General features: G+C 35.0%; 1 protein-coding gene across 2 annotated transcripts; it reads left to right on the top strand.

Annotated features, from left to right (window-relative positions):
• The first annotated feature begins 1,685 nt into the window (after positions 1-1,685).
• Positions 1,686-12,100, top strand: fhl2b (four and a half LIM domains 2b). 2 transcript variants are annotated; one of them, XM_051111609.1, is made up of 6 exons: positions 1,686-1,798; positions 3,722-3,895; positions 7,978-8,152; positions 10,505-10,674; positions 10,753-10,939; positions 11,533-12,100. In XM_051111609.1, exons 2-6 carry the CDS (start codon positions 3,740-3,742, stop codon positions 11,682-11,684), a joined length of 840 nt encoding a protein of 279 aa, XP_050967566.1. In that variant the 5' UTR covers positions 1,686-1,798; positions 3,722-3,739; the 3' UTR covers positions 11,685-12,100. The 2 variants fall into 2 exon arrangements, with proteins under 2 accessions (XP_050967566.1, XP_050967565.1); XM_051111608.1 differs by having other exon boundaries at positions 1,710-1,802.
• The last annotated feature ends 461 nt before the right edge of the window (positions 12,101-12,561 follow it).

Raw genomic sequence — 12,561 nt, 5'->3', positions numbered from 1 at the left:
GAACTTGGTTCAAAGATTTAAAGGGGTTCTATTATGCTTTTTCACTTTTTGAATTTTAGTCAGTGTGTGGTGTGTATGTTTGGGCATAAAAAAGATCTACAAAGTTACAAATCTCAAAGTCCACTCTAAAGGGAGATATTTTGTTTTTTAAAAAATCCCTTTTCAAGAACTACAACGAACAGCTCCTTTGGAGCTTTGTTTTCTGGGTGTTATGATGTCACAAAGCATGTTCGAATGGTTGGGGGGTGGGTAGGGAGGAGGTGGGGGATTAGCCTAACTTTAGCGATGCAGTGTGGAGAGCTGCTTCTGGGACGCTTCAACAAGCCAGTATAAACTGCTAGTATAAACACAGGCATTAACTAGAGTGGCGATCAGCTCCCGTGGCCTCATCAGAGCTGTAACATACCACAGATGTGTGTGGTAAGAGATTTATTAATCATACAGTGTAGATAGATTCACTTATAACATTTTTTTTTTTTTTAAATGCATAAACTTGCACTAGACTAGGCTAGGCTAATCAGTGATGATGTTCTTTGATACTGTTAATGTTCTTTGCTCGTTTTCTGTAGCTGCTTTTTGAATAGCTAAGGAAATGTAAGCATTACAATTAGTAACTTATAATGTTTTAATTCAATTGTTGTCCTGTTAAATACAAATTAAGTCATTTAAAAATATTTGGTTGATTTTAACCTTATGCTGGAGCTGGTTTCGGACAATGAAACTAAGTATGTAAATAATTCAATAAATTAGCACAATGATATCATGTATCGGCGATCTCGCAGGCTTACGATAGGACCCAACACTACTGTAGCATCAACTATACCTTAATACATCCTTAACTATAATGGAGCAGACGGAACTTGCTGCTTTGGCAAGGGGCGTGGCAGTACTTAAACACCGTCTAAGCTGTTCGCCAATCACAACGCAGTGGGACAGCTAACCAATCACAACACATTTTGTTTTTCGGAAGGCGGGCCTTCATCAAACCTGGAACTAATCAAGCCATTTGTGCCAGGAGCCATTTGTGGGGAGAAAGGTATTATAATAATGTAACTTGTGTAAAAAATAATGCGTTTTTCAAACCACCAAGCATGATAGCATGTTCTAGTACACCCCCAAAACAAAATCAAGACTTTGTATAAGTGCATAAATAGAAATGCAAATGTAATATCTTGCATGTGGAATGAAAGAGACAGCATAGATGATTTTCAGGGCATGAATGACTGAAATAAGATGGTGCTTGTCTAAAATTCAAGACAGTGGGTATCCCAGTGGCATCCCAACATAAACTTTAGAAGCAACAGAACTTCCTTTATCATCCAGCATGGTATTATTGGTGGAATTGTATGAAAACATTAAAAAGTATTGTTGGTTATCATCCAAGGCTGTGTTTCACAAAAGCATCATAAGCCTCAGTACATCATAGACCTATTGACACCAATGGAACTATGACCAACTTAGGCTTACAATGCTTTTGGCAAACACAGCCCTGGTCTAAGATGGTCTTTACAGTTTAAAAGACAACTTTAGGATGTGAATGTGAGTTTCCTATATGTTGTAATGATTAAATTCACATTACACCGAATTGGTACAAATGAACGTGCACTGTGAAGTACTGGCTTAGTAGTGCCTATGTATTTATAGTTCCTGATAAAGTGTCCAACCCATTTCAATCACCCCATTGCCCCTTCCAAAGGGCGGGTAATCCAATAAAGAGGAGGACAGGAGCCGCTCCTCCATCGCTCTTTCAAGAACCAAAGACGCATAGCACAGCACATCACATCACTGCACAGGACAGGCAAGTAGGGCTTCTCTTCTCTTCTCTTCTCTTCTCTTCTCTTCTCTTCTCTTCTCTTCTCTTCTCTTCTCTTCTCTTCTCTTCTCATTTCTGAGTTTTATAGCTATATGCTTTTTAAAGATTTCACCTTTTTCCCCACACTAATTCCACCAGCTTTTGCCTGTTGCTTTATATTAGCATCTAAAAAGCTGCACTGAAGCTGAAATCTGCAACTTCTCAATCTGCACTAAAACTAGATTTTTTTTTCTAAAAAAAAAAAAAACATCTGCACCACAATATTAGTATCACTCTCTTTTTAATATAATATTAATATTAATTATTCCAATGCATAAACAGTTGTTTCACATTCTATCTATCCTGAAGAATTCCATTCTGAATTCTATTCTATTCTGAAGAATTTTAAACTATTTTTTTGACTGTCCATGTACAGATGGTTTACTTTCAGACAAATACTTTTCTGTGCTCTATATTTTACTTATATTGGTTATTTATTATGACACATTAGAGATGGAACAGTGAAAAGTGGTGTGGAAAGTATTTTAAAACTGTCGATTATAAAATGTTTATTAAAGCATAAATGAGTATTTGTATTTTGTCTGTATTTTTTAAATGGATGTAGTCTCCATCCTCTAGGTTTGAGATTTATACCTCAAGCAGAGTTTTAGTACTGGCAGAGTTTTACCAGAGATTCAAGCAGAGTTTTAGTTTCAGGCAGAGTTTTAGTACTGGTATTTAGTACTTTTTTTATTTCCTAGTTGGTATGGGTGTAAATAAATGTGTCAGGCATCTCCATAGCCACCTGTCATTCCTTTATCCAGTTATGGATGAAGGGTTCCACTTCTTGTAGTCTTTAATTAGCTGCACATTTCACTTTATCACTCTTGGTTTAATTGGAAATGAGAGGGTTGGTTTGAGGCTTCCTTATGGTTCAAAATTAATTCAAATGACTCAAAAGATTCTCCAGCTAAGCTCCTTGTTTGAGACAAAGGAGACTGAGGGAGACATGTCTCTTTACTGATAGTAAGGGACACACTGGGGACAGCTGGAACCACTGAGACTTGTCTTGATCTGGTGCCCAGTGTTGGTGCCAGCCAGCCAGGCTGAGGACACATCAAAGAATCCATTCAGATACAACAGTGTGATCTGACAAGTGTTTACAGTGCAGATTTAGCTAACTCCATTACCTTTCTACGGGAGACACACAGTACATAAAGGAGTCAATCAAGTTTATTTAAAGGTCAAAATGACCTCGAAACACTTTCACCACAGTGCATGATTTGTAAACTAAGATTAATCACATTTGCATTACATAAGTAGCTGTATGGACTAGCTGGATGGCTTATTTGACATTGTAAACTTGCTCTGCGGCTCACCTGGTAGGCTTACAGTTTTGCACTTGAGATTTGAAAAACAAATCACGACACTTGATGAAGAGCTCAACAAATTGGTTAACCATTGGTTAGGTTTAGAGCAGACTTTAATATATTAGCCACTCACTAGACATTTTATTTCCAAACTCTTAAGAAACTTCTTGTTGTTTACTGAACTGACTATGCCAGATAAGGTTTATAGAGAAGTTTTTGCATCTCTATAAGCCACAAGTTTGTGTGGAGCTCACAATGGGTAAGCATTGTGTGCACAAAAGCCAGTCTGGACACAGTTCTGAGGGATAATGCAGGAATATTAGCAGGGCTTTACTGAGGGAGACACAGCAGCTGGGACTAATACACTGGCACGCCTTCCGCTCTTGCTTTAGAACATTTGCGTCATAAAGTTAGCCTTTATCTAGCAGATGTTAAGCACTGGGATTATAGGCCTACAAGTTAAGTTTCATACTTAACAATGCCATTTTCAATGACCCCCTCAGCCTGTCTGCACCATTTAAAACATGTTTTTAAGAACTTTGCTTTTACATGCTTTTAGGAACTTTTTAAATCCAAGATGACTGAACGCTATGATTGCCACTACTGCAAGGAGTCTTTGTTTGGGAAGAAGTATGTTCTGCGTGATGAAAATCCATACTGTGTGAAGTGCTATGAGAGCCTCTACTCCAACACCTGTGAGGAGTGCAAGAAACCCATTGGCTGCGACAGCAGAGTATGTTAATCTTCATATTTTCTACTTTTGCATACAAAAAAAAAATAAAATATATAAGAGTCCAAATGCACTACAAATGCACATTCAGTATCATTAAATCTACTTCTTTTTCAAGAGTGCTCCAACTTAAATAGCAGAAATGATCTAGAAATATGCACTTTTCCATTACTTCCATTAAATGACTGTTCTAGCGGACTGTGCACTATATTACCAGTGTTGGGAAGGTTACTTTGGAAATGTAATAGGTTACAGATTACAAGTTACTTGATTTAAAATGTAATAAGTAGTGTAACTTTTCAATTACTTTGTTAAAGTAATGTAACTTATTACTTTTAATTACTTTTTGATTACTCTTCTAAATTTCTAATATTTTCAACTGCTAATCATTTTGAAACATTTAAACCAGGCAAAGTTAACCCTATAGTAGCACTCAACACTGATTACTGTCAGACTTTCAAAATCCTTTATCACTTAAATTAAAATTATAAGTAAGCGATAATATATATCTTTATTTTGCGATAACAACTGGCTGAATGTACATTTATCTCACTTATTACACAGCTGCTTGATAGATTATTTAGATGTTTCGTGTTAATTATTAGACACAAAACACTGATCTGAGTTGAAATATTTGAACACAAAGCTTCCATGAATAAACCAGTTGCTAGAAAATGGCAAGTTCAAACTAGACATTTTATGGATACAGTGCAGTCATACCAGTTTTCTTACACAACATTTCACCACATAAATAATTAAGTAGTAGTACCAGTTTGTTAGTTATCTTATAATCCATTACTATGTACAAAAAAAAAAAAAAAAAAAAGGCAGCAGCTGCGTTGTATGACACAATAGAGCAAGTCCACGATACCAGGATGGCAGAATTAAGAAATTGTCCACATAATATTGAATTAAGCTTTAATATTTTATTAGCTAACCAAACGCAAAGCTTCCGCCAAGAAAAATTATCAAGCATATAGCACTGACTTAAGTTGCCCCAAAATAGTCTGAGCTGTGTAATAATTTCATTTAAAGCACAGCTACCACAAATTCTTAAAAAGACTTTTTTTTTTTTCTTTTTACTTATATTTTTGGGCTTTTTATGCCTTTTACTGTGATAAGACAGTAGAGAGATGACAGAAAAGAGCTGGGAGGAGAGAGGGGAGCGGGATCGGCAAAGGACCTCGAGACAGGAATCGAACTCGCGTCACCGTGAGCGCAGTTGCGCTATATGTCATAACAAGATCATAACATACATTACATCATAACAAGAAATAGTTTAATAGCTATGATACTGGGCTTGAAATCAAATGTTTGCATAGTTATGACAGAAAACACTAGCATCTAACAATGCATTGGAAAAACAATCTTAAAAAATAAAGTTTATGCATAAACCCAAATAGGAAATAAAACAGTAATCGAATAAGCATGTGTCCTATTCTGTGTCCTAAACTTCTGAAACATTGGTGACTCATTTTAGAGCAGTCAATGCAATTTAAAAGAAGTCAATTAAATCTGTAAGTGGGGGTGGGTGTGTGGAAAAATTCAGATGTAATCCCCTTTGTAATCACTGGCATTTTTCAAAAGTAACTGTAATTTAATTACATATTTTTTCTCAGTAACTGTAACTAATTACAATTACATTTATTTTGTAATTAAATTACGTAATTCCGTTACATGTAACTAGTTACTCCCCAACACTGTATATTACTCAGAACTCAGTATCCGGAGCGAGATGGCTAGCACTGGCTATTTGACCATTTTTATTTAGTAACACTGTACACAATGATTTAGAGCTTTGTGTGACCACTTGAAAGCTGAGAGATCACCAGGAGAGCGGTAGGGAATCGTGGAGAATGAATGCCAGCTCATGCACTCTGGATTGAACCCAGCAGGAAATCAGTGCTGGGGAGTGAGTCCAAAACCAAACAAAGAAACCAGATGAGCTTTTCTGGAATTACCTGCACTCATTCACCTTGGTAATGGACACGCTGACCTCCATTGCCATTTCAAAGATAAATTTAAACTTTTTATACACTTTACTTACTATAAACATTACAGATAAAACATGTCATTTCAACAAAAACATTTCAGTTTTTTTTTTTTTTTTTTTAAGGTAATTTATATTATAATAGGTACCTTTTACATTATCCAGTTCCAATTCATTGGACATAATGAACTAACAGTGGACAGCAGAACTGTTCAGCCTTAAATAATGTAGAAATTAATATTTACCAAGATTAATATATTCTGTAAAGGTATTGTAAAGGCAAACATCACTATACTTTTCATACATTAAATAGATTCAAAAATGAAAATTCTGTCATCTTTTACTCATCCTTCTCCATTCCAAACCATTAAATAAGACTCCCATTCGTCTCCAGGAGCACAAATTATGTAAATATATTTGTAAAGGTCATTTTGAAATCACATTGAAAGTCCACACAACCAAAATTACGATACAAAAAGACATATGTGTATTTATCAATGTTTATGAATAAAAGCCTAAATTAAAGCACTTTAGAAAAATGTACAAAAGTTGTCACTGATTGCGCTACCCTTTGAAAAGATACTAATATGTACCGTTAAGGTACTAATATGTACACTTTTGTGTATCTTTAATGTACAAATTTGAGCCTGGACCACAAAACCAGTCATAAGTAGTACGGGTATATTTATATTCAAAAATACATTGTATATGTCAAAATAATTGATTTTTGTTTTATGCCAAAAATTATATATTAAGTAAATATTAAGTAAACATCATGTTCCATTAAAATATTTTGTAAATTTCCTACCGTAAATTTATCAAAACTTAATTTTTGATTAGTAATATGCATTGCTAAGAACTTAATTTGGACAACTTTAAAGGCGATTTTTTTTTCAATATTTTGATTTTTAAGCACCATTAGATTCCAGATTTTCAAATAGTTGTATCTCTGCCAAATATTTTTCTTTCCTAACAAACCATACATCAATGGAAAGCTTATATATTCAGCTTCAGATGATACATACATTTCAATTTTAAAAAATTGACCCTTATGTCTGGTTCACAAATATGCACCTTTCATGGGTAAATAGGGTACAACGGTGTACCTTTTGAAAAAGGACTGCGCTTTTTTACTCTTTTTCTCAGTGTTACAGTGTCTTTTTGAAGCATTAATATTTTGGTTGCGTGGACTTTTAATAGACGAACAAAAACGATAAATGTGTGTGGAAGTCTTATGGGATTGGAATGACAGAAAACTGATGAAGATGAGGATATAACAGGAAATTTTTCATTTTTAGCTACTCCTTTAAAATCTATGCTATGGACCTGTACTTTAGAGGTAAATCATACTTCAAGTGTGCTATTGCACAATCATATTGAATTTATTTATTTTTTTATTCCAGATGATGAAATGGGTGAAAAATCCCACCACTGCACCATGTTTCATGCTAAAAAAAAAAAAAAGTGTTATGGTAAATGTTATAGAAGATATACAAGAACCATATAGTTACAATGTTACTTTAGAAATACATTCCCTGCCGACTGCTTCTGTGACTTTCTGTCATTAGTGTCACATTACATGGTCATTAGTCCTGATGAGGAGGCTGTCACCAGTCTGGAGGACAGGCCTGGGGTGGGGCCACATCTGTGTGGCCCGTCCTTGGCCCAGTTAGCTGCTATTCCCCCCTCTAGTCACAGGCAATCAGAATGACCTCATAGCACCTTGGGCCAGCTATTTAACAAGCACATACAATTTCTCTCTTTCCAAATTGGTGGATAATTAAAGCACTGGTGTCATAGGCTCATCCCAAGGCAATGTGTGCTCACAGCCCAGGACAGATTCTCACTAACATACTCCGATTGGCAGATCACACTGCGATTGGTCACAGAAACCAGCACCTGCGTCTCTCATTGGCGAGCGACCTGCTGTGAAGCTGACATTGAGGAACCCTTTACCCTCCCGCTCTCCCTAATTAGCTGTTCAAAGGCTAAGGCCAAGCACTGAGGCCAAGCACACTCTCCCTTAAATCCGAGTTTAATGCATGTGAGACAATGTAGGTTCAAACTGTCCTTACCAATATGCGTTTGTCCCCAGGATCTGTCTTATAAGGACCGTCACTGGCACGATGACTGCTTCCACTGCTTTAAATGTCACCGTTCTTTGGTGGACAAACCGTTCTCCACCAAGGACGAGCAGCTACTATGTACCGAGTGCTACTCCAATGAGTATTCCTCTAAATGTTTTGAGTGCAAAAAGACCATAATGCCAGGTAAGTAAAACATTTGCTTAATCTGTTCTTTACACATCTACTTCAGAAACAGAATGATACATTAAGATTCATACGTTTGTAGTGTTGGACAGCAGCTAATGACATAACAACAATAGTTAACTTTACTATGGGAGAGCTGAGAAACTGAATGAATCAATTTAAAGGGATAGTTCACCCAAAAATGAAAGTCACTTCATCACTTCACGTCATCAATTACTCACCCTCATGTTATTCAAAGCCCATAAGACTTTCATTCCTCTTTGAAACACAAATTGAGAAACCTGAAAGATTTTTGTTCTTCCACTGAATGTCCATTCCACCAAAACTTCAAAAAGTTCCTAAAGACATTGTAAAAGTAATGTATGAATTGATTAGTTTAATCCAAATCTTCTGAAGAGATTTCATTTCATATGATGAAAAGATTTAACCCCTTAACTGATAAAATGCACTATCATAACTGAAATTGTTGTAATTCATGAATGCTACAAAGCTAAAAGTGGCTTTTTGGAGGCTCTTTTTTAAAGAAGACAATCAGCGGATTATTGCTGAAGTGAAATCATTCAAAAAATTAAAGTATGAAGAAGTTATAGAAGTTTAAGTTTACTGTAAAGAAAATGTACTAAAAAGTATTTACACTCTTAAAAAGCAATGCCACAGAAGAGCCATTTTTGGTTCCACAAAGAACCTTTCAGTGAAAAGTTCCTAAAAGAACCATTTTGAAGAACTTTTTAAAAATCTAAAGAACCTTTTTCGACTATAAAGAAACTTTTCTGTATTTGAAAGGTTCCATGGATGTTCAAGGCTCTTCATAGAACCACTGATGCCAATAAAGAACCTTTATTTTTAAGAGAACAAAATAAATAAATATGTTACAAAATATTTTTAATCTAAAACTACCATAAAATTAAAGCTATATGTCTAAATAAGTTATGTTCCAAATTTCAAGTTGATATAAAAAAAAGAGGTTGTGAGATATTTAGGGTGTTATACCAAAAATAGCCTCCACGTAACACCCAGATTTTTTTGATGCATTTTCCTGTCACATATTATGGAAGACAGTTCCCGCCACTGAATAAAAGATTTAAAAAAAATCGATATTGCAACGTTTTATCTTATAAATCTTACTTTTTTCTCAGAATTGTGTGATACAAACTCACAATTCTAACTTTTTTTCTCAGAATTGTGAGATATAAACTCGCAATTGTGAGTTATAAAGTCAGAACTGAGAGATATAAACTTGCAATTCTGAGAAATTAAGTCAGAATTGCGAGATTTAAACTCGCACTTCTGACTTTTTTCTCAAAATTGCGTCATATAAAATCACAATTACGAGAAATAAGTCACAATTGCGAGATCTGACTTTTTTTCTCAGAATTGTTAGATATAAACTCTCAGTTGCGAGTTTAAAATAAAAGTCCAAAGTCTTTATAAAGTCCAAAGTCTCTTTTCAGAATTGTGAGTTTATATCACAATTCTGACTTAACTGTAATGAAGTCAGAATTACGTAAACTGCATAAACTTACAATTCTGCAAAAAGATCACAATTGATCACTTTATTTCTCTCTCTCTCTTTTTTAAAGCGCTTTTCACGATACATATCATTGCAAAGCAAGTTTACAAGTTTATTTCTTGCAGTTCTGACTTCAATTTTCAGAATTGCTAGTATCTCATTCTGACTTTATAACTACCAATTGTGAGTTTACATCTCACAATTCTGATTAAAAGTCTTTAAAGAATTTTTTTTTTTTTTTTTATTCAGTGGCAGAAACGGGCTTCCAAACGAACATGCTTGCATGACATGTGAAAACAAAATTCATTGTAATTCTTTCACAATGTCTTTAGAAATTTGTTTTTATGTTTCAAGGTTTTGGTGGAATGGACTTACCTCAATAGAGAGAGACACATAAGGGTCTTTTAGTAAGAAATGATGTCACATACAATAGATGTAGTGTCTTAATGAAAAATGTGTTAAAATTAATGTTTTTTTTTCCCTAGACTTACAAATTGCTTGTGCAAAATAGCACAGTATTGCACAATTGCAATAACATTAATAATGACTGAATTTACAGCACCTTCATAAACTGATTTAAAACTTTTGACAGCAAAAAAACACCTGACACACATTCTCTATTCATTATTCTGTAGATGTAGAGTTAAAAACTGTGTTGAATTTTATACATAAATGGTAAATACAAAAATCCCCAGTAAATAAATGCACCATGAGTAAATAAGGATTACATTTTTGGGGTAAACTAACCCTTTAATACATAGGCTATAATCCATCCTCGCTATTATCCAGCCAAGTCATTGAATATTTGCTTGATTGTTTCCAATTTGCTCTATTTCTCCCAGGCTCCAGGAAGATGGAGCACAAGGGGAACAGCTGGCATGAGACCTGCTTTACCTGCCAGCGCTGTCAGCAGCCTATTGGAACCAAGAGCTTCATTCCTAAGGACAACAGTAACTACTGCGTGGCCTGCTACGAGAAGCAGTTTGCACTGCAGTGTGTGCACTGCAAGAAGGTAAGGACAGCTGAAATGCAACATTTTGCTTTGAATAAAAAGTTTTGTATGACATCACAAATGTATAATTCCTCTCAGCCAATCACCACTGGGGGCGTGACCTACCATGACCAGCCATGGCATAAGGACTGCTTCTTGTGTACTGGCTGTAAGCAGCAGCTGTCTGGCCAGCGCTTCACCTCTCGTGATGACTTTGCCTATTGCCTCAACTGCTTCTGCAATCTGTATGCCAAGAAGTGTGCTGCCTGCACCACGCCTATTAGCGGTATGAGCAACCAACACATTTTCTTTGGAAGGTGCTTATCAGTACTGTACTGTATATCTGACTGAAACAGATGGGCAAAAAAGTTAAAAATGTAAGGCAGGGATTTGTTTCTATCCATCAGTTGATTGAATCAAGACTATTTCTTCATTACAAAAAAATGATTGTTGTTTAATCGTGGAAAGTGAATCAGGATTGGAGCTATTAAACTCAACATTGACAGAAAATGACAATGAAGTTATAATAAAAGAAGTTTGGCTGAGAATTTGTGCAGTATTTCTGGTGTTCAGAAGCCATACAATTGTGATTATGTAAGAAACAGACCAAAACTGACATCTTTTATCAGTTTTATGATATTTCTATTGTGTTTTTACGTCATTTTAAGCCCAATTTCTAATTAATGTTTATTATACCCAAAAATCACCTTTTGGGTTTCATGGAAAATAGAAAGTCCTACAGGTTTGGAATGACATAAGGCTGTAAAATAATGATTATTTTGATGCTGAAATGGTCTCTCTGACCTCAGGACCTGTAGTCTCCCATGATATTATTACTATCTGAAGCTTTGTTATTTGTTACTGTCATGTCCTTTGCAGGTCTGGGAGGTAGCAAATACATTTCCTTTGAAGAGAGACAGTGGCACAATGACTGCTTCAACTGCAAGAAGTGTTTGGTGTCCCTGGTGGGCCGTGGCTTCCTGACGGAGAGAGATGACATCCTGTGTCCCGACTGTGGCAAAGACATATAATCAGAGAGCATAGCACTGCAATTCCTAACATTTTATTCTTTAATTAAATAGCATTTATTCTTAGAGTTAAATAAAAAAGCTTTTATCAAAAATAATATATTTGTCCAATAAATGTTCTCTTTAGAAAATTAACTTTTGAAGAGGCCTGTGCATGCCTATTATTGTAATAATGTGTCTTGTTTTAGTGATCAGGGTTTAAAATCCAGCCAATCAAAAGAAACATCCTATATGCAGTGTGAAAATTATATATATTTCTTTAGATCTAGAGACATACAGCACAATGAATGTTACATTTTACAGTATAATTGCCTACTTTACCTTTTTGTGACTAACATTTGCTTTTGACTCATCAGTCAATGTCTGTCATTTCTAGCCTGTGTGAAGAATTTGCTGTAGCTCATAATAAACTTCTTAAAAAGGCATTCATGTAAGGCTCAGTACTGTTTACTATAATAAAATAATGACTCACGTTCAATGGATTTAATCTAAATATGCCTCAGCTGTTCTCAGCTGTGAAACCCAAAACAAAACCCAAAGATCTGACTCATCATGCACCTGTCTCTGTAACTTATTAAAAGCAACGTACATTTATTTGAATCAAATCTTACTGGGATCAATTTTCTTACATGGAAAAAAACAATCAAACAAACAAACAAAAAAGATTATTGTAATTAGTAATATGAGATCCTGGACCACAAAATAAATAAATAAATAAACAAATACACACACACACACACACACACACACACATGTGTGTATATATATATATATATATGTATATAAAAACATCTGAAAGCTGAATAAATAAGATTAACAGATGTATGGTGTATGATCTATTTGAACATTCACAGATGTATGATCTATTTGAAAATCTGGA

The sequence above is a fragment of the Labeo rohita genome, chromosome 6 (genome assembly GCF_022985175.1).
Source record: "Labeo rohita strain BAU-BD-2019 chromosome 6, IGBB_LRoh.1.0, whole genome shotgun sequence".
In the NCBI taxonomy this organism is placed as follows: Eukaryota; Metazoa; Chordata; class Actinopteri; order Cypriniformes; family Cyprinidae; genus Labeo; species Labeo rohita.
This window is presented reverse-complemented; position numbering and strand designations above follow the sequence as displayed.

What these genes read in the sequence shown, in the direction of transcription:
- fhl2b (XM_051111609.1), top strand. Translation starts at nt 3,740, where the DNA reads ATGACTGAACGCTATGATTGCCACTACTGCAAGGAGTCTTTGTTTGGG. An exon ending in CAAAAAGACCATAATGCCAG is followed by an intron (nt 8,153 to 10,504) that starts GTAAGTAAAACA and finishes TATTTCTCCCAG; the next exon opens with GCTCCAGGAAGATGGAGCAC. An exon ending in AGTGTGTGCACTGCAAGAAG is followed by an intron (nt 10,675 to 10,752) that starts GTAAGGACAGCT and finishes AATTCCTCTCAG; the next exon opens with CCAATCACCACTGGGGGCGT.